Below are 21953 nucleotides of genomic sequence, written 5' to 3' on the forward strand. Positions count from 1 at the left end.
GTGTGCACGTGTGTGTCTCTCTCCGTCATCCCTGCCTTTTCATGTTAAGTGCACGTTTCAACATGATGCCCGATCAACAGTTTGGATTACTTCACGGTGGATTTTAAAAATAAAATACAGTATACGCTGCTTTTACAAAACTCGTTGGCCCGTAATATAATATAAATGGTTTCAAGTGGCGCTTCTGGAGACTGCCAGCCTAGACCGGCGTCTTAAATGGATTTCAATTCAGCTGCACTGCTATTGAACGGGAAACTTACTCGTGTCCAAATCTTGGGAAAATTGTCATGACCGATAGCCAACAAGCATCTTTTTCCTTTCGGTTTCACGCACTGTATTCACTGGAGATAAGATACGGGACCGAGACCGTTCCACTACTGTCTTTAGGCGAGATCGGCACAAGCTGTCTGGACATTTCAAAGCGTTCGTCTTGATCTCAACAGCGACATCGCCTTAAATTCTCATCTTTCTGACTGCCTTTGGAAAAACCGTTTAAATGACGTTCAGTGCGCGTTACTGAATGTCGCACTTCAGTATCTCAAATTTCCAAGAGATGCCAAGACTGCAAAAGTTTGATCTTATATGCATTTAGCATAAGGTGTGTCCTGACAGTTCCGGTGGCCTAAAAGCACTTCATGTAAAAAGGCACATTATTGCGCACCGCAAAGGACATGACCACCCAGGTTTTGAATAGCGATGCCTAATCACTGTAAGTGACTTCACCGGCCCTCTCTCTTTTGCGCGCATTGGTCATTATCACTTATCCACTTCTTAGTGGTTTTTTTTCTTGTTTAGAGTGCCAACATTTTTTTTAATAATCAGTTTGTTTCTTTTATAGCAAGTTAAAAACTCGGCAGGGTTTATACTGCTGTGATAATTCAAAACACACCTAGATCCAGCACTTCACTGTGCGTAATTGTACAGGTATAGGCTGCCTCGGCGCTTCGCCATGAGTTTTTTCACCTACTCCTCTCAAAACCCTTAAATCTTTTCCGAAAACAACTTTCACAGCATGAAGTTTAAATCATGTATTTCAAACCAGTATTTTTAGCACCGGGACCTCAATCTCACCTTCTAGAATGTCATGCCAAAACCTGAATCATGGTAATAATATTATATATTTGTTATATTGTGGTAATATGGTAAAATGTTATATATTTTAAAGTATATCAGAACAACAACAATGAAAAATAAACAATAAAAAATACACAAGATACACAGGATGAGAATATGCAGAGGAGACAGTAGATGATGGTACTAAATACAGTAGGAGCACAGGGGTAAAGAATGGAACCAGTTAAGTAAAGGCTCTTCTAAAGAAGAAGGTTTTTGAGTCTGGATTTGTAAGAGCTTAGAGAAGGTGAGTCCCTGATATCCTTGGGAAGAGAGGTCCAGAATAACATAATCACATGGCAACCTCCTCTATATAAATTCTTTATCCAGAAACCTGATATAATACAATTCCTGCCCTAATCTTATTCTACTGATACAATGACTTTCCAAAGTTCTTAACCTTTGTCTGTTTCACCACAACATAGTAAACTAGCAGGTTGATTTCACTTGGATACAGAGGCACTGGAGGTTTGACAAAGCTTGTGAGGTGCTTCCAAAGTGCTAAAGGTATTTCATTGCTTATCTCGGGTATCTCAGAGGCCAGATAGAAAACTGCATGAATGTTTTATAACCGTAGTTTTGAGCCCTTTTCTGATCCAAGCTTACACAAACCACGCCTTCTGGAACAGCTCAGCCCTCTCAAAGGAGAAATGAAATTCTGCTGGAGTCTCTGCTTGCGGGCTGCCTGGAGTCAGAGTTGTCATCCCTAATGTGTTATATTGCATGGGGCACAACATAATCATTATTGCGGAATATTTCTATAGAAAATAGTAGATCAAACCAAAGAGTAGATCTCCCAAGAGCTCAGATCTCCCCTTTGCACTCCTGCATCCCTGAGACTGTAACCTCTCTGCAGAGCGCTTTGGTTTAGACTTCACATCAGTCACAATGAATACGTTCTTCAAAACAAAATTTGATATTTCAAAACAAAGCTCCTAAATTATTTTTAAAGATTAATTTATTCCAGCAAGTCTTTATTTTTTTTTGTCAAAGGATTGAACATGGCTCCACTCCCCCAAAAAAGTGATTTTTATATTTTTGAAATGCTGCAGAAAAAACAAACAGTTTGGTCGTTCTGAGTGGAAGCTTGAAGGTGTTGATTTGACATAGTTCTGAATAACTCTGATGAAGGAACAATTCAGTCTAAGATGACAAAAATGTGAAAATCCATCATATGAGCTAAGTGATTGAAACATTTGTCCAATGATTAAAGATTGGTAGCTTTAAGGAGCCGAGCTGAAATTCAGTGAACGGCATTAAACAACAAATTCTAAAAAAATGAAGACTGAGAAATGGTTGATCTCATTGACAATATAATAATGAATTAACTATAGAGAAATACAAACTAGAAATATGAAAACATAATGTATACCAATACCAGTCATTGAAAATAATGGACAACAAATGATAGAAAAACAGCATATTACATATTAAAAATTTTAAAAAAAAACTCCACTGTACTAATTCTAGCCAAAGGTCAAAACATACATTTAAGCCTTACAATAGTGTCTTTTGTCTAATGTAACATGTATGAAACATTGTACATGATGAGTATTAAGCAAATTTGTGAATGCACTAGTAATTTACATGTCTGCTTAAAAAAAAGACTCTGAATGAAAAGGGTGTTGCTGTTCAGGCACATTTGCAGATGAGCCAAGGAGAGCATTTGGTTGAGAGGAAGGAAATGTAAAATGTTCGTCTCAAAACCAACACTTCATTGCAGAGCTCACTGTGCACACTGTACTCTAACCCTTAATCATTTGCATTCCTTGTATACTTTCATACTGAATATACTGTACCACTATCAGATTGACCTCTCCAAATCTGATATCTCTTCAGTAGTATGTGGAGGTATTTAAGGAGAAAAGAATAATAATGCCACTGGGTGAGAACCAGCAGAGTGCTGATAATGTTCACTGTTTCAACAGAGATAGAGAGGTGCAAATTGCTTGCTCGACTGTTCCACTGTGGGGGGGGGGAAACACAGTTTTTTGCAATTTGTCCTGCTAGTCAATGCAAAACCCAGTGGCTTATAGGCTCCAAAGGGTAGTATAATACATACAGTATATAATTACAGAACAGCACCAACACAAAAGGAGGCACAACAGCTAAAGAAGGGAACTTGCATGTCATGACAGAATCATTTAAAAAATCCACTAAAGTTAAAGGTGATCCAGAGCATGTATTCTGGGAAACCGTTATCTTAGCCATCAGTGAATCATCTCTCTGCTCTTCCAGCCTGACAGCTGTCAGAAACGAGCCCCCTCCCTCCATTCCTGTGAGCACGGCTGTCCGCGGAAACGCTCTAAATAAAGACACAAGAAGAAAGACGCCGTCCCTTTTCAAGACGGTACTTCCGAAAAACAAAGAACGAAATCCAAAAATTCATGTCCTTTTTTTCTCCAGCTTGATTTTTTTTCCTGGTATAAAATAAAAAGAAGGGGACAGTAACGAAATGAGTTTCCAGCACGGAGCTGTCGCTCGGCCTCGTTACGCTTGCGATCCCCGTTCGAGAGCCGTCCGTCTTTACGCGCGTCTCCAGGAGTGTCCTGGTGCCCTCGCTGCCTCGGCCCAGACAGGAGTGCCTTCCCCGCCTGGCGCCCTGTTTTGGGGGTTGTGGGACGGGGAGTGGAGGGCGTCAGTGTTGTCCTGAACCCAAACGAAGGGGCTTCCGTCTCCGCTCACACGAACCCGGGCTTCACGGAGGAGCGCCGGCATCTTGGACAGCCCTTCGTCCCGTTCGACTGCAGACACCTGCGCGACGGAAAACACGCACTGCAGCAGCAAAGCCAATAAACCGGTCAAGACAGGAGTGAAACAACACACCCTCCGCTCTCATTCTTCCCTGGTGCAACATCACGGCAAATTTTCGTGGCCTCGCTCGGGTCCCCTGGCCAGCACGCCACGATCGCGCGTGGGGTAAGGATGCTCGGCAGGTGGTGGGCGCCGGGGGGTGCGGCCCAGGCGGTGGGGTACCTACTTCAAGTGGAAGACGTGGGAGCAGGGCAGGGCCTGCAGCTGCTGGTTCCTCTCCCCGATGGACTCGCCACACATCCCGCAGTACAGCTCCAGCTCCTCCACGCACTCCAGGAACTTCACCACCTGCTCCCGCAGCTGCTCCTGCTGCTCCCGGGAGCGGAATATCCTCTCGCTGAGGCAGTGCACCTTCAGGACGCAGAGCTGGGGGGACGGCAACGGCACGCCTCAGCGCAGCCCCAGACCTCCTCCGCCACCACCCACCCGCACGCAGAGAGGGGGAGCGCTGGCAGCCGGTCTCCCCGTGGCGTTGGGTCTCGATGTTAACGCGCGCACAATCCCTTACGCGCACCTAATCATTTAATTCGTCCAGTGGGTGCCATGGGCTCACCGCGTTTTTATACCTGGGGTGGAGAGGCACGGTCCTGCACAGCCACGGTCCAGCAGGGCTTATGGGGCACCTTCATGACATCGGATCCTAAACTCTTGGAACCGCTCTGTTTTGACCACATAATCCAGGTCCATAAACCTGGGCAATTTAAATATTCAAGGTCCACAACTGGCCACTCCTCCTCTCATTGAACCTACCAGCTAAACTGATCAAAAAACACATCTTCCAAGTCCCTACAAAGTGATAATTACACGGGGGACCTACTGTGTGTGACCCGCTGGACCATGACTCTCCACGTCCTGGATTAGAGCCACCCCTGATTCATACTGCAGATTTGCTTTGCTATCTTTTGCCAAAAGTTTGGATCATGCTTTTCCCTGCCCTGTGGTTTTACTGCGAAGTCACAGTGCCCTGCTGCTACAGCGATTACACAGATTAAAGAAGCAAGCAGCCAACAATACCATTAGCAGCCATCGGGCTTTTCTTACGGTACTGCAGTAAAACTAAAGGTGCCGCTTCCCCTCCGGGATTACAGGAAAAATCACTGACGTTGGAACAGCAGGAATTGGTCACATGTACAAACACCGTACCTTGTTCCCCACTCCTTCTGAAAGTTCCTGAGCCCTCTGAAGAGCGTCAAGAGCCTGAGGGGAGAAAACAGAGGCAGTATTTCATGACCCAGCACCACTACTGCGACCGGGTGACAATTGTTTAAAGGGGGCACTGCAGACACAATTTCTCAGACCGGTTAATTAAATCTGTCACAAAATACGTTCATTGATGGTATATAACATTTTTACAGATTTCGAATGCAGCACTAAATCGTGAACTTTGTGAACGGGCTGTAAGTCGTTAACCATTAGTCTCAACAACGGGCGAGAGCGAGAGTTCACAAGAGCCAAGACGTGGTGCAGCCCTTCCTGCTCTCTGGTCCCTGTAAGGGTCAATGTACTGTGATGTACGAGCGAGTAAGTACAGGTTGTGCAGCAGACATTTCGCCACAGCAATGTTCCAACGTGATCTGCATGGAGAGTTAACAAGTAGTATCTGTTTGCAAAACGGTCTTGAAATTGAGAGCAATATTTCTACTGAATTAAAAGAGACGCTGCTGCTTCCAGTCACCGGACGCTTTGTTGCCTCGTCCTGAATCGCAGAACATGGCGCTACGCATATCTGGAAATTTAATTATTTAAATTTACTATTTTAGTATATTTACTAAATATACTATTTTATTATGTACAGTAATAAATTGGCGGTTTTACAAGGTACTGAGTGCATTTTACTTTCATTGTGGTTTGAAATGCACTTATCAGTGCTGATTCTTTCTGACCCTGAAATATAAAAATAGGGCGGCGGTTCCCCTTTAATGCAGCTTCCCTGCGTGCTCTCTGAAGAATAAAATAAAAAGAAGGATACTTCCAAGACTGGTGAAGCATATCTTGGGATGCAGCTAAAGCAGCCTGTTGACTATTTAGGTCACACATTGCGTATACAATCCAGCCCAGAACAAAGCAGCACTGTAAAACCCTTACTGGGTATACAGAACGACAGCTCTGCAAGCAGTGTAGTGCAAGGCAGCCAGCGCTCGACTACATCTAGGTGAGGTTAAGACAGCTCAGGCAAGGAGCGTTTCTTTTACAGAAAGCGTGGGATTATATGACAGTCTATATTCAGGACTGTATTTCATGCGAATCCCCAATGTTCCAGCCACGGGTTTTAGCTACAGGCTCTCGGGCGCCGACAGCAGCAGATTCTGCAGGCTGCCTGACAGTAGGAAGACGATCCACTGATACAGTACCTTGTCCAGGTCCTTCTGCAGAAGCCAGCACTTTGCCACGCCCAGATAGATGTGCGCCTGTCCCAGGCGATTGCCAATTTCTGTCATGATGCACATCGAGGACTCGTAACGAGGGAATGCTTTCTTGAAGACAGAAACAGACGGGGAGGCGCTAATATGGATCAGAGCGTTAACCCAGGATTAAAGGTTCCTGCTTCTTTTGCCTTACAAGTTCCTGACAAGTAAAGCTGTGAGGATTACTCGGCACAGCCTGAGCTAGATTTCAGAAGACCACAAGACACAGGTGGGCAGGAGGTCAAAGGCCACCGTGGCCATGAGCAAAACAAGGACACAATCCCAGAACCCCCCAGGTCAGAGGCGGACTTACAGTCTGAGGACTCCCAGCCTGACACCAGATCGTAGGTGCTTCCACCTCCTCTATGAAGGAGACCAGAGCTGCGTCTGATGCAGGGCCAAACCTTGGCTTCTTAGGCCACCGGGGGGGGGCCCACAATGTGCAACACGACATGTTTTTTTAATCGGCACCTTCTAATGTGAACCCCCAAAAAATCCCTCCAGTGGCTCCATCTGTTGCTTTTGTGCTACTCTAGGCTATCTGCTAGTTATAAATGATAATACAGTATTATGAGCTGTGAATGTAAGTGCAGTAGTTTATTTCTTTGCCGTAAGATGACAATAGCAGTGTGGTTTCAGCTGCTGCTACAGGAATGCTGCACGGTAAGAATGTTTGTGGTGGGAGCTGATCACACTAGTCTATGTGCAAACTGTGATCTGAAGGGGCCCCTTTCCAAGATCTGGCCTAGGCCCCTCAAAAAGCAAGGGGCGGCCCTGGTCTGGTGTCACTGGGCATGTCGCCGTGGGAGGGAAACTGGGTCACAAGCGCTGACCTGCACATCGAAATCTCTCGTTGTCGCTGCGCCCCGGACGCCGGGCAGGAGCCTACCTCCACATTGCTCCGGCTCCTGTGAATGTCGGCGAAGTTCAGCAGGCAGAGGGCCTGCAGGGGGCGGTCGCTGTGCTGCAGGGCGATCTTCATCGACTCCTGGAAAGGACACGGAGACACAGACACTGACCCCGGGTTCGAGGGCGGGGCAGGAGAGCCGGGGAGCTCAAACACGGTCAGCGATACTGCAAGGTGAAGATACACTGGGTGCAAAACACCCTAAAACTGGGTGTTTTGTGCCCGAAACGCTCCTTCCTGGGACAAGTGGAAAGGTAATCCTCTTCTTCTGCCTTCTTTTCTCTACTCTGTCTTAAGACCTTGGCAAACGACATCAGGTGTCTATATGAGCTCCTGCAGCTGGCAGCTGGCTTGGGCCCCTGAGCAAGGCCCTTAACCCCAGGGGTGCTGTACAATGGCTGACCCTGTGCTCTGACCCCAAGCTTCTCTCCCTGTCTGTATGTTTGTGTCTCATGGAGAGCAAGCTGGGGTATGTGAAAAGATGAATTCCTAATGCAAGAAATTGTATAGGGATAATAAAGCAACATTATTACATTATCATTATTATCAGTCAGTGTGGACAGGACCGAACACTCACTGTCTTGACAATCCCTCTAAAAATGACCTGACAGATTTCAGCCCGGTTCTGTGGAGGTCGTGTGTGAGGAGATGACCTGACTTTGAACTCCCTGCCTTAACAGTCCTGTCAGGATCCTCTGTGGCATAGCATAGGCTCCGGAGTGGCACGCTTTTGCAATCATGTGTAAATCAATCTCTCTCAACATTTCCTGGTGCCTGTGCACGGACAATGCAGAGGCCATAAGTGGTAAAACAGGACTCACAGGATTCACGAAAGGATTAAAAATTCATTTTCAGGAAACGGGCACGGTCTGGTTTATTGTTGTCTGGAATATGAGATGCGGTAGAGGACAGAGTTGTTCAAATGCAGTTTTTAAAATCGATCAGTACCTGGGGATTTTTATTTATTTTCTGTAAATTGTTACAGACTCCAGGCTTGATCAGAAAGGTGTTAATGATAATTGCACTGTCCTCTATTAGACATTGGTCCTCTATCATAAAAAACGAATTAACAATGAATTTGATAACAAAACAGAATTAAAAGTTAACTAAATCAATAATCCAAGAAATTTCTAATATGAAGTCAGTATTTTTATAGTTAATTATTCACGTAAACTACACGTTCCGTTGTCCGTAGTAAACAAGCACGTGGTGTATGATTTGAAAAACGAAAAGAAAGTTTTTTATGTTTATGTGGTGAAGACATGATTCCTTCCATGCATAATCAGAAAGGACCTGTGAGCAAGAAACTTGTTAAAAATAATCACAATGCTGTGCTTACACTTTTAAACGCCTGAAGGTCGTTTTTTTTGGGGGGGGGGGAGTCGCAAAACAAAGTATTTTTGATCATTTTGATCTTTAAACCTTGTGTCTGTCTGAAGATTGTGTGATTAAATCCCACCCGATCGTCGGATTATTCCGCAGAACGCGAGTGGAGAACACGATTCGTTTGAGCCAGTTCAGCCTCATCGCCACCGGAGGGCAGTAAAATTCAAGAAAGAGTAGGAATGTTCTGATTCTGCAGCAGCCGACAACTGGCGCATACTCGTTGTATCCCCGGTCCACAAAAAGAGCTTCATTTAATTAGGGTGGTTAAATACGCAAGTTTTAGAAATGCCCTGTAGAATTTGCACAGCTCCTTTAAATATAGCACTTAATATAATGCAATTTAAGAAACGCTGTCATGCAGAACAATGTTAGTAACATGACATACAGAATGTTAAGAAGCTGAACCCAGAATCCTAAAATAGTTGCCTTTCTTAATTGCTGGAATCAGTCGTTAGGAAGGACTACCGGTGTAACTATACAGTATTTTAAGACATTTTCTGAGGTTTTCCACTTGTAAAACGTGTGTTCGTATTGCTGCTGTTTCTCACGTTGTCGTCTCGCACTTTCTTTAACTTCACCAGCCACGCTTTCCCATGATCTCACCGCGTTTTTTCCCCGTTTCTAACATGATCGTTAGGGGCATCGTTTCAATAATGGCACTCGACACACCCCGTCTCCGAACATCGTCCGGCGCAAAACGAGTTTGAAATTGTTACACTGTGTAGCAATTAATAGCCATCCCACTGCCACGTCTCAGGTTCAAATCTAAAAATACGAGCTATGTTCACACTAGCCTGACGCTCCAATCCACCCCAACAGAGAGGGAGAAGGTGTGGAGCGTTTGGAACATGGCGTCCGAACAGGACGGTCCAAGGCAAGTGTAGTTTAGCAAGTGCTTCTGGATTTTTCTGGATTAAGTGACTGCGTTTAAAAGAGAAATATATGAGAAGAAGAAGAAGATTATTTTCCCGCAGAAAATCCCCGGGAGTCCAGAGATCAGGAACACGTCCAATACAGGAAAATGAATTTTAATTAAACCTAGCGCGCCGGGGGTACAGATGGCTCAGCGCGCCCGCAGTTTACCGAATACCAAGTCAACTCCAGCTCCTCTTCAGAATCCCCGGCGGCTAGACGGAGGATGTGTTTTTGGCAACTGGCAGGACAGACCTTAAGCCCGTCTGTAATCAGATCTGCTCGGCTCCCGGGCGCGTGTGCCTCCGTCTATTTAAACCGCTTGTGCCAGATCTCTGCACAGCTGCGTCAACAGAGCGCTCGCTGCCGCGGCCCGTATTACGGTACTAAGGGCTGAGGAGCGGTGCGCTCCTGTGGCGAGGTGGCTTTTACCGTTTGGGTTGGGAAAAAAAAAAGATCCCAGCTCCTGTCGTGCAGGCTGTGCAAAGCCCTTTAAGACCGATCCTAACAAATGCCGTTTGAAACTTAGTGTTTTATTCATCTTTTGTTTTGTAAAGTTAAAGACGCTTCTTTTACGGACCAAACTGGTTTCAAAAGGTCAGAAGACAAGGCTGAATGAATCCGGCAAACCACGAGCGTTGCAGCAGAGATCGGCAGATTCTGCTCGAAATAGAAGCAGTTTAAAACAAGGGGAGAAGGTCAATTTGTGGTCCAACAGGAACATTGTAATTAGACACAGGGCTCTTTAGGTAGTGACGCTTTCTAAAAAAGCTTTCAACTTGCGATGAACGGAAATAACTTGTGATCCCGGACCACTGCTGGAGACCAACTTGTGTCTTTTCAGTAAAATATCACGCTGTTACACCAACCCAGTGACATCGAGCTTCATTTCAGCTGTTGTTCCCGAGGGTACCGGGGGCCTCCTCCTCTCCATTACGCAAGTGCCTGGTTCTGAATGGACGGGGCACTTGTGTGTAGGAAGGGGTATTTTTATCATTTTGGGGGGTAGAGTCTATTATGAAACAGGAGCCTAATGACAACTGCATCTGTCCATGTCAGTTTGCTCCGCACACAAGAGGAGCATGGCACAGGGCAGCGAGGAGGTGGCTGGTGAGTGAATGACATGATTAAGTTGGAGTGAAGGGGGATTAAGGTAACAGATTCTGCTAAGACACCTGCCACACAGCTCAGACTGAAGAGGCAAGTGTGTTATGTTGTTGTTATTATTAGGCTGTGGCTATCTTGAAACAGGACAGTGCATGTGACCGATCAGAGATGGGGATTATTAGGAGGCCATGACTGGTAAAGGCTAGAGGGAAATTTGGCCAGGATGTCGGAGTAACACTGTTACTCTTTTTGAGAAACAAAAAGGTGGAGCAGTGACTCTGTGGCTAAGGATCTGTGCCTGTGGCTGGAAGGTTGCTGGTTCAAATCCCACGGCTAGCAGGGGAATCCTACTCCATTGGGCCCCTGAGCAAGGCCCTTAACCCCAACTGCTCCAGGGGTGCTGTACAATGGCTGACCCTGTGCTCTGACCCTAAGCTTCTCTCCCTGTCTGTGTGTCTCATGGAGAGCATGTTGGGGTATGCGAAAAGATGAATTCCTAATGCAAGAAATTGTATATGGCCAATAAAGTGATCTCTCTTATCTTATAACCTGGAATTTCTAATGACCACAGAGAGTCAGGACCTTGGTTTTACGTCTCATCCGAAGGACGGCGCCTTTTAACACCTGCTGAGCTCCAGTGGGCTGCCAGCTGTGAGCTGCAGGGTGATACTGCTGCTGGCGACACTGTACGTAGGGAGGAACACTCTCTGACACGGGAACACTGCTGGGGCGCTCTGAAGCCACCCTTACTGCCCAGTGAGATGTTGGCGAAGTGCGGGGGGATGCAGCCGCTGGCCAGGGTGGCTGTCGTGCGGACCCCTACCTCACAGCACTCCATGGCGTCCGGGAGGCGGCCCAGTTTCCTGTAGGCGACGGCCATGTGGTACTGGCTCATGGCCCGGTACTTCAGGCTCCAGCCCTTGCCGTAATCGTTCACCAGCTCCGCCGCTTTGCACGGGAAGAACAGGGCTTTCTCGTAGTCCTGCGGGAGGGGAGAGAGCCCAGGGAGTGAGAGTGCGCGAGGGAGCTCTCCTACAGCCGGCATGCAGCAGATAGACGTCTAGAGTCTTGTAGCAGTTCAGGTGGGGAGCTGCGTCAGCATGCGTAGGCTGCAGAGGAACAAGTAACAGGTTTATTCCCTGCTGAAAAAAAGAAGAAAGAAAACACAACGTTTCGGCCGTGGAGCCTTCTTCAGGTGTGAGCATACCTGGTGTGAGCACGCCCAAGAGCCTTCACACCTGAAGAAGGCTCCACGGCCGAAATGTTGTGTTTTCTTTCCTCTTTTTTTCAGCATGGAATAAACCTATTACTTGTTCCTTTAGAGTCTTATAGGTCAAGCCACAGGAGACCAGCAAGGCTTACAACCCCTAGCTTCTTTTATTTTCAATTACTTTTTTATTTCACAGGGCGATACCACTGCAAATAGCAGGAGGAGGCATTTCCGATCCCCCACGCAGGTATTGTTGACACTGAATGAAACCTTAGTGAGCGCAAAGACAGGGATGATAAGACACCTAAGATATCCCCTGGAAGATCGCAAGAACCTTGTCTGCTGCGTATTGAGCGAGACCTGAGCCCTCTGCAAGGCGCTGTTCTTCAGTGCTCCTCAGGCCTGCGCGTGGACGGGTAAGCTCGCGGCACCCGGGCCTGAGCAGTGCTTGTGTGCTCAAGGATGAGCTCCGTCTTACACCAAGACAGCTAATGAGTGAACTGAGAGCTCCGAGGAATCAAAGAGCATTGTTGAGCCACCTGTCTGCCCTCTTTGTTTTCTTCTCGGAATTAAACAGATTTGAGCAGACCGCTTGCTTTTCTGAAAAATCGCAAAGGGAAGGCTCTGAGACATGTTTTGTGTTGGCTGGCCTCCATTCCTTTACCTTAACGGAGTGCCTTCTGTGTTCACAAGGGTGCTCTGCTATCCTCCCACTGTGCCAAGGCATGCTGGCTGGGATAACTGGCATCTCTAAATTGTCCCTGGGCGCAGGGTGGCCATTTGTCTGGGTTTATGCCAGACAAGCCAGATTTCAGAGGCTTTGTCCTCTGTGATGCGAAGCCAGATATGCACTTATTCTCCTTTTGGGAGACTCACAAACTGTTACCCCAGCACGGGACAATTTTGTTTGATTGAACAAACTTGCTCATACTATTGGTTAAAGCATTTATTTAATGAAGCGCAGGTTTGTACTGGTCCTACAAATGGCAACAAAGACCATATTTAGCTTTTTCCTATGCCTGAATCAACAAGTTGGGGTGCAGCCACTAAGGTGGTCAGATCAGTCATTACATTGATGTCCATTAACTTCCCTAAATGCCAATAACGAAAAAAACGTCATCCAACCCCTGGTGGTCAAAAGAACAGTTAGTTAGACATTTCTAACTAACAGTAGAAGAGGTGACCTTCTTGCATTCTGCTGTGACACAGACTTTAGCAGCCAGAAGAAGGAAAAGTTCATTAAAGAAGCACCAAGTTGCAAAACACAATCACTATCCTCTGCTGTCTGGGTATCTTTGTTGACCACCCTGACTGTGTGCCCTGCAACAGACTCAACCCCTGCCCTGCGCTCCAGGCTGCCTCTACTAATAATGGCAGGACAGAAATATCATCACAACCTGTTTGTCTGAGAATGATGTCTTTCAGTTTCCTTCCACCATCTCTCCCTGGGGGTGGAAACATACCCATTTTCAGCCTTTCTTTCTGAATGAGTTTTCCCTGCGATGGAAATGCAGGTGTCTCATCTTAGAGGGAGGATCAGATGATCAAGGGCGAAGTCTGGCTTTTTCCCATCTTTCCAGCTGACACATTGAACCTAAATGAACACCCACCTATCCTAGCCGTGTCATTCAGAGTTATCTTCTGTAGGGGCTGCAGTTCCCAGAATTTCACTTTCTACTTCAACAATATGCAGTACAATGTTGAGTACACTTCATCGTTTAAAGCATTTACAATCAGCTATTATTACACACATACCCAGTTTCCCCAGTTTTTTTGTATTTCATGTTGTATGCTGCTGAGACCAAGATAAAGACATGGATGTCAAATCTTCTCCATAGAGGCTTTTACTAAAAACTGCCTGCTGTAATATGTGGTGTCACCCTGTAGCAGTGACCCTAGAGCACACTGAGGAGGGCTGGTGTTAAAAAAGAGCTCCCATCTTTCCTGTTTTCCTGTTTTAATAGGAGTGAAAATAAGAAGGGTATTCTTGTAGGGAAATGTTCAGTATAGACTTTAATATGCGGCTGTGAAACGAAACAACTATGTGTCATGTGTGAGATTCACAGAGCCACGCAGAGCTCAGGTCTTTAACTCCACTGTGAAATCAATTAGCTGTGAAGCCCTGATTAGCACCAAAGCAGACATTGACAGATCACTCCCTGAGATCTGGGACTTCACATTGGGAGTTTCAAAGGAAAGGCCAAAGCCAAGAATCGGTTTGATTAAACATCTAGCAGGGAGCACTTCTCCCTTGTTAAAACAAAATATCAGACTGCAGAACAGAATCCAAAAGACAATAACAGAATTATTTGACAGCTTCAGTTTTCTATATATTTTTAGTGACTGAAAGAAAGGTGACCTGTAAATCATGTATTGCTAATTTATTACCAAAACACAGCTTTTTAAATCAAAATAGTTATACCTACAGTACATATATACCGTATAGATCTAAACATCTATTTTTATGTACATCTAATATATGTTTTTTGTATAGATGCAAATAGATATAAAATATGCCTGCATACAGGTCTGTGCATACTTTATATCATAGGTCCAAATATCTGTAATATATATCTGCATACACGTTTATGCAGGACCAACTAGCTATAATATATACTTCATATATACAGTAGCTGCATACAGATCTACAGTTTATAGATTTTATAGGTCCAAATACCTATAACACCTGTACACAACTCTATATATACCTTATAGGTCTAAATCTACTGTATACCTGTACCCAGGCCTGTATGTATCTTACAGGTGCACACACATATAATCTACTGTATACTTGTACCCAGGCCTGTATGTACCTTACAGGTGCACACACTTATAATCTACTGTATACCTGTACCCAGGCCTGTATGTACCTTACAGGTGCACACACCTATAATCTACTGTATACCTGTATCCAGGCCTGTATGTACCTTACAGGTGCACACACCTATAATCTACTGTATACCTGTATCCAGGCCTGTATGTACCTTACAGGTGCACACACCTATAATCTACTGTATACCTGTATCCAGGCCTGTATGTACCTTACAGGTGCACACACCTATAATCTACTGTATACCTGTATCCAGGCCTGTATGTACCTTACAGGTGCACACACCTATAATCTACTGTATACCTGTATCCAGGCCTGTATGTACCTTACAGGTGCACACACCTGTAATCTACTGTATACTTGTACCCAGGCCTGTATGTACCTTACAGGTGCACATACCTTGAGCTGGATGTAGAAGCTGCCCAGGCTGCAGCAGACTCGACACTCCAGCATCTTGTCGTCGTTGTTGTGGGCGTAGCGCAGCGCCTTCTCGTAGCTCTCCAGGGCCTTCTGGAACACGCTGAGGCCCAGGAAGGCGTTGCCCATGCTGAGGCACACCTGGCCGTTCAGCTGCAGGCTGATGGTGGTACCCTGCATGTTCAGGCAGGTCTTGCAGTACGAGACGGTCTTCTGGAAGTCGCACAGCTTCTCGTTGCTCCGCGCGAGGTTGAGGTAGCCTTCGGTGAGGTAGTCGGGGTCCTCCATCTCCCGGGCCGTGTCGATCTGGGCCAGAGCGTACTGCAACACAAAGCACCACCGGCCTCACTCTCGTGCATGAGCTCCTCTCATTGCAATCCCACGCCTTCCGTTAGCGTTGTTGAACCTTGCTGAAGATCAACGAAGCATCGGACAAAAAAAAAAGTTGCTGTGGAGAGAGATCTCTACAAAATCATCTGGTTCAATCTCTTTGAGGTTCGTCTGTGAAAATGTTTTTCTTTTCCTACCCTAAAACTCTAATGATGAGCTTACTTTGACATGAGGTTAACCCTGTTCAAACAAAGCAATGATCATGAGCCCTGTGGTCTCTAGACCTTAGGCAGGTCTCTGCAGGTCCACAGCCAACTAATGCTAGCAGAGAGCAGGCAAGTGTGATCGGAGCACAGCAGTTCCATGCAAGGCTCTAATCAGGCAATATGCACCACTCTCCTAAACCACATTTGTTCTGATTTAGCAGATGTGTTCAGGGAATTTGACAACTAGGATGTTGGGTTTAGTGTTGCGCCCAGTAGGTAGAGAACTTAGTGGTTCAGTAACTTACACACAGAAAGAGACAGCGAATCAGTGGCAGAACAGGGGATGAAATAAGAACATCTTCTAGCGCCCCTTTTTTTCACCACTGGGTTCACGCGAAATCCTTACTGCAGTATACAAGAAACCAGCTCCTGCATCCTGACGGATGGGACGAGAGGCGGGTGTGAAAATGTGAAAGTGTGGTAAGTGCCACATCATGGAAAACACTTTCTGAACTTGCAGTGGAGCACATGTAGCCAGGAGGTGGCTGGATGTAAATCAGCCTGGGCCTGATCTAGTATTCTTGGCTCACAAACCCAAAGAAATTTCTGCAAGTAAGCTTGACTCACCAAGACACATGAACTGAATTAGCTGAGGAATTCAGGACAAGGTACTATATCAAGCTCAGTTATAATCAGGTCTCCTCTTAAAGTCTGAGAGTTCCAAATTGGGGGCATTGGGAACTTATTGCATTACATCTTCTGTATAGTATAGTGACAGTGGGGGAAGGAGCTCTGTGGAGGTGCAGCACAGTAGAACAAGGTGCTTATATTGTTTTTCTGACTCCACACCAGTAGGGTTTCAAAGCATTTCCCACGACCTGAGAGCCCTTCTTCACAGGGAACAATTCACCGGAGAATAGACTTCCCAGAAAGGAACGTTAAAAAAATAGTTTCTTGGAGAATACATCTCATACATTTCTTAGCAGAGGTGAATGAAAAAAAAAGACCCCCCACCACCAAAGAACACCCAGTCATGACCCCAGGAGTCCAAAACATTAGGAATCGCCCAGATTCATATTGTTAGAAATGTATTCCTTGCTTGTGCAGTCTGACATCTGTGCCTGGATCCAGTTCTGACAGGGCTCGCATTGTCTTTTACTAAAGCCTTTCCAATATATTCCAATATTCTGCCATTTCTTTACTCAGAAATACATGTACGCACAGAGAGGGTTTTATTGTCTGCCAGCACAATGACTCTGAACCCACTTGACATTTGCACTGATAAAATCTGTCAGTGTGCATTGAAACAGATACTGTTTCTTTACAGATGACAGGCATGTACTGTATATGTACAGACTGCAGTTATTCAACGCTCCATGAAAATCTAATTCAGATCCCACAGATCTCTAGGAAATCTGTTTTGTAACTTAAAACTTTTCAGTTTAAAAAAAATCCAAAGCTGAGCTCCTTTCCCCTGTGCCCAATGGAGGTAAAAGCACAAGAAGCAGGCCAGCTCTTTGCAGGAGTGTCTGTGCTTTGAAAGCCTGCCCATCTGACTGCGTGCACAGTTCTCATGGAGACAGCGAGAATCTACCTCCTTCTGAGGATTTGACAGAGAGGACAGCCAGAAGTTGGAAAAAAAAAGATTCAGTATTAATAAAATGAGATCACTCAGTACATGGACAGAGCACAGAATGACAAGGTTTCTAAGGAAGCCACTCGCTCCAGTATCTCAAATGAACTGAAGAACAAGACAGTTTTGTGCTACCAATTAATACAAGGAGTTTAAAATCCCCCATTTTTCTAACAGGAAAGATACTGCACTTCCCAGCCCCTGGATTTCATGCTCAAATTCTTGTCATCTTTGTGACATTCTTGAGTCTTTGTGTATTGAAGTGATAAAGGGTTTCTGATTTTTTTCCCTTTACGATCAGTTTCATGGCCAATAGCAAGGGAAGAGACCCTCTGAGTGGCAAAAGGTTTCCATATGCTTTTCCTAATGGGAGGAGGAGAGCGGCAGGAAACTTTTTCAGCAAATGTTTCCGAATGAATGACAGACTTCCGAGAAGGATCGACCGGAGGATTAGTTTGGAGAAACGAGCGATGCAATTGATTTTGTGTCTTTTCGTTTTTCTGCTTGAGAGGCAGGGACTGTGGTGGCGTCCGTGAGTTGAGGAAAAGAGGACAGAGTTCAAATGTGTGGCGATTGTAATGGATGTGCTTTATCACCGGAGGTGGCAGTACAGGTAGTTTCACACTTAGCCAATAAAAGGAGTTTAACCGAAGAAGAAAAGAGGAACATTCATGAAACAGGGTTCTGGAAATTAATGTAGCATGCAGCGTCAGGTTAAGAAAACATGAAAGATCAATGCTTTTTATGCAGTTTGCAGTTGGTGTGTATATCAGAGGGAGAAAAATGTAGCTTGGAACAGAGTATAGATAGAAGCACAGGGATGATTCTCTTACCTTCAGCATCTCTTTGTATTTGCCCATCTCGGAGTGGGCCGTGATTAGACAGCCCAGAACCCTAAACTTCCCTCCTGGGTCAGAGGTCTTCTCCAGAACCTTCAGCCACACCTGCAGCGCTTTGTCAGTCTGGTTGGTCTGGTACAGGTGAAGGCCCTTCTCGATCTGCTGCTTGGTTTGGTCCTGGCCCATGTCTGCTCCAAACTGCCTCATAAAAATACTCATCCACTTGCGGCGTGGAAAGAAACGCAGACACTAGGGAGCAGGGTTCAGCCCGATATTGCCTTAGGGAACTCCACAGCTGAAAGAAAATAGAGAGCTCTTGCCACAGCTTTGTCAGGAAAGCACAAATCCCACTCATTCAGCTCAAGGGCGACTGAGAAACCAGATCCAGCGTTCAGGAATTAGTCGGAGAGCAGAGAAGTCCGAGCAATTCCACAAGGAAGGCGGCGAAACTCCAGGAGACCGACTGGCTCATGGCCCGTCGCGGGAATCAAGGGGACGGCTTCCTTCGAACCGGGCCTGAGTGCGACCCGCCTGGAAAGCCGGCGCTCACCGGGGCTGGAGGCGTTGGCATGGCGTGGCACGGAGTGGCTCCTTCTCCCAGCCAGAGGAATGTCTTCTTTAGCAACTGCGCCCAGCTGTGCCCGTCACTCCGGACCACGTGTCTCGGCAGGAATCCAGCCCTGCCCTCTGCGAGGCCCAAGGTCGCAGTGCGACGCCCACAAAGTATCACTTCCCCCACCCCCAGCCCCCCAGACCCCAACCCCACTGCTTTCGAAACCCCCTCGTGCACCCACACCCTGAACTCGCCGCCGCCGAAGCCCACCTGCTCGTGAGGAACAAGCGCCCGGCAGACCTGTGAGGTCGGGGGAGGGCGGTCTCTGCTTTAAATCATGAAAACCGAGCCGCGAGGCTTCACAACACATGACCACAGGGTGCCCAGCATGCAGGAGCTCAGATTGACAGCACGCAGGCTCCTGGGCATCATCGTCAGCAACAGCTTCTTAGAATAGTTCACAAAGGCTTACGCCTTATTGGGCTCAAATTACACTTCAGTGTTTTGAACAAGCCTGGGGCTTTCAGCCCTCGGCTCTTTGGTCATTTAAATTAAATTTTGGACTCGGAGAGACAGCAAGCTGTTTTTTTTTATCACCTCTTGATGCACGAGGTGGGTCGCCACTGCTCCTGGAGCGCTTACAAGCTGAAGCTGTCGATGGGGGAGGTGCAGTGGGCTCTTTGACAGAACTGCTCCAGGTTCACAGGCTAGATTAAAGCACATAGTGCCCAGAAAAGCTGTTTTTTCTTAAACCTGCGGTACACTCTTACACCCCCCTCACCTGCTGCTGGAGGGAACGCTGCAGGGTTGTGTGTGCAGCAATTCAAGCCCAGTGTTTTCTTACAGCGTTTAACAGAGAAGGGAGAGAGTGAGTTAACAATGATGATCCAAATACTCCCTACAGAGGGCAAAAACGTCCAGTGAGGGGGTACTAGGACTGAGATAGCAGGAGCTGTGAGTAGTATAATCTTCATGGCAAGATGCATAAGGACGTTTGAAGCTGAAACTCATTTTTGATGTGAAATCCATACAGACCACTAACAAGTAACCAAAGATTGCCACAGCACGCTCTCTAAACCGCCAGTTTCCGTCGTTCTCATCGCCTGGAAAGGGCACAGAAAAGGGAATGCGGGATATCAGCAGGGACCTTACAAAGCCGTTTCACCCGTTGCAAGGCAAGAATCTGACCCATTTTTCACACTCCCCATTAAAACTCCCCGGCGGTTTTTGGAAACTATTTCCAGGAACCGAAGATCCCCGCTATGCCGGCTCGTTAGATTTGCACCTTGAAACTCCAGATATATGGGGAACAAATTCCGCTTCAGACCAACGAGCTCTGTAAATCACCCTGTCAATATCGCTTTAATGCCAATAGCTATATTGTGGTGTTATATCCTGCAGCTGCTCCCGAGCTTTTGTCATGAACAACAGGTTGTCCTTCGAGCCGCGACATCAGACAGCATGTGCTTTGGCGCGGATCTCAAGAGTTCGTGGGCCAGAGCCTTTGTTGTTGTGAAAGAAGATGCATCTTTTCCTGTGCCCGGACCATAAAGCAATAATTTAGTAACCCGACAAGGCAGATTATAACCCACGACAGAACAAAAAAAAAAATTCAGCTGAGACACCTCATCAATACTGGGGCAAGATAACAAGCGCCAGTGTCATGCATGCTACGTCAGTGTCAGCAGATTCTGCAGTTTGCGCTGTGATCATGTTCCTTGAGCACACTCTGACTTTAAACTGTACTTTGATCATCTTGAAATTCTTCACATGCATGAGGTATTATTAGAAAGGCTTTGAACTGCTCCTTAGAGCTATCCTGGTAATTCCTGGTCAAAGCTAGAAAAATTCAAGTTCTATTTTGACGGATTTGTTATATGTACAATCCATCGTACAATTAAAAATTTTATTTTTTTTCTGGTCGTCTGCGTTTTCATTTAATGCTCATTGAAATGTATTCGATATATTTTTATCTATCTTAGTGGGTAAGTAGTCTTCCTAAGTCAATTACAACACTCGTAAAATCAACACCGAGGCAGAACTAGAAATCAGGGGGAACTGACAGCATATAATCACTCCCGTTTCTGCACTGAGTAGCAGATGGCAGTCTTTACTTATAGATTGATATTCAAAAGCAACATTACTATTTATGCATGTTTTCAGAGAACTAAAGCATACTAATTTAGTGTATTGATCACATGCTTCCAGCATCATTTTGATCAATTGATTATTGGACAGCGAAGTTGAACTTCTAGTCCACTGAAAACCAATAAATAAGTAAAAGAAATAAACCCATGTGCCTAGTGATCCTAGAGAACAAGGCCCTTGTGCCAGCAGTATGTTGGAGGCTGGAATATGTGGACTGACCAGTCCTCTTCAGCGGTCAGTCAAGGTGTTGCGTAGCCCATGCTATTGGGTGACACCGAGTCACACAGTTATACAGGACATGGTGGTTGTGTATGACAGGCCAATCAAGGTAGAGGTAAGAGACAGTCTGATCAGGAGAGTGTCATCACTACAGAACATCAGAACAGACTGATGGCATCCTGAACACATGAATCTAGAACGACCAAATCCCAGGAATTCCCCTACAGCTCTCGATGGGACATTCCAGATGGACAACACCATGCAGCTCTCGTGGGAGAAGAGACTGACCGTTACATCGCAGATACTGAACGCTAGCCCCCTTGAACACCTGGGGGATGACCCAAAGGCATGTGCTCGTCAAGGCTCCAACAGGTGGGCTGATGGAAAGATCCCACAGGGCAGCACGAGCAGCCGTGAAGCTGTGCAGCACTAACGCAGCGCTGGTATGTCTTCCAACAGTGGCCGTTAACAAGCGACATGCAGAGTGAATTCCTTGTTCAGCCACGTTGATGACACTCTTTACCCAGGCTAATGAACTTACCTAGGCCAAGTCTGACGCAGAGCTGCCTCTTCACAGGGTTCGAATCAGACACTCGACACAACTGTGGGGAGTTGGCATGCTCTGCATGCGGCGGTGAGGGCTTTTTCCTCGTTTGCTCCTGCAGTCCAAACAATTCCTAAGATTTGCCTTGTGTAAAATGCCCCCTGGATGTATGAAGAGAGGTATCTGCCCCACGCTAGCCTGGTGCCCCCTCCAAGGGGTCCCTTGACTTGCTCCAGCTCTCACCTCTGCTCTGAACTAAGCAGGTAACAAGCAGATGGTTTATTCAATAAAATGCTGTGGCACCTGCTATAAAAAATCAATTTTTCATTTATTTGTTGCAGATCATGGCCACAGACCCATAAGTGATAGGTTTATTAGGC

At 46.1% G+C, this 21953-nt stretch overlaps 1 protein-coding gene across 1 annotated transcript; it reads right to left on the minus strand.

The window, feature by feature from the left end:
* Nucleotides 1-2053: 2053 nt before the first annotated feature.
* rapsn (receptor-associated protein of the synapse, 43kD) lies at nt 2054-18861 on the minus strand. Its single transcript, XM_088934607.1, has 8 exons — nt 18104-18861; nt 15084-15422; nt 11468-11626; nt 7222-7320; nt 6279-6401; nt 5071-5124; nt 4094-4293; nt 2054-3867 (listed from the first exon to the last, which is right to left on the minus strand). The coding sequence occupies exons 1-8, from the start codon at nt 18326-18328 to the stop codon at nt 3795-3797; spliced, it is 1272 nt and encodes a 423-aa protein (XP_088790733.1). The 5' UTR covers nt 18329-18861; the 3' UTR covers nt 2054-3794.
* Between the last annotated feature and the right edge of the window lie 3092 nt (nt 18862-21953).

Source organism: Atractosteus spatula, chromosome 16, assembly GCF_055471065.1.
Source record: "Atractosteus spatula isolate fAtrSpa1 chromosome 16, fAtrSpa1.hap1, whole genome shotgun sequence".
Taxonomy (NCBI): Eukaryota; Metazoa; Chordata; class Actinopteri; order Semionotiformes; family Lepisosteidae; genus Atractosteus; species Atractosteus spatula.

Coding starts and splice junctions, on each gene's coding strand:
- rapsn (XM_088934607.1), bottom strand. CDS start 18,328: ATGAGTATTTTTATGAGGCAGTTTGGAGCAGACATGGGCCAGGACCAA. Junction 11,627..15,083: donor GCTTCTACATCCAGCTCAAG/GTATGTGCACCT, acceptor CCCCTCCCGCAG/GACTACGAGAAAGCCCTGTT. Junction 3,868..4,093: donor TCCCACGTCTTCCACTTGAA/GTAGGTACCCCA, acceptor TCCGTCGCGCAG/GTGTCTGCAGTCGAACGGGA.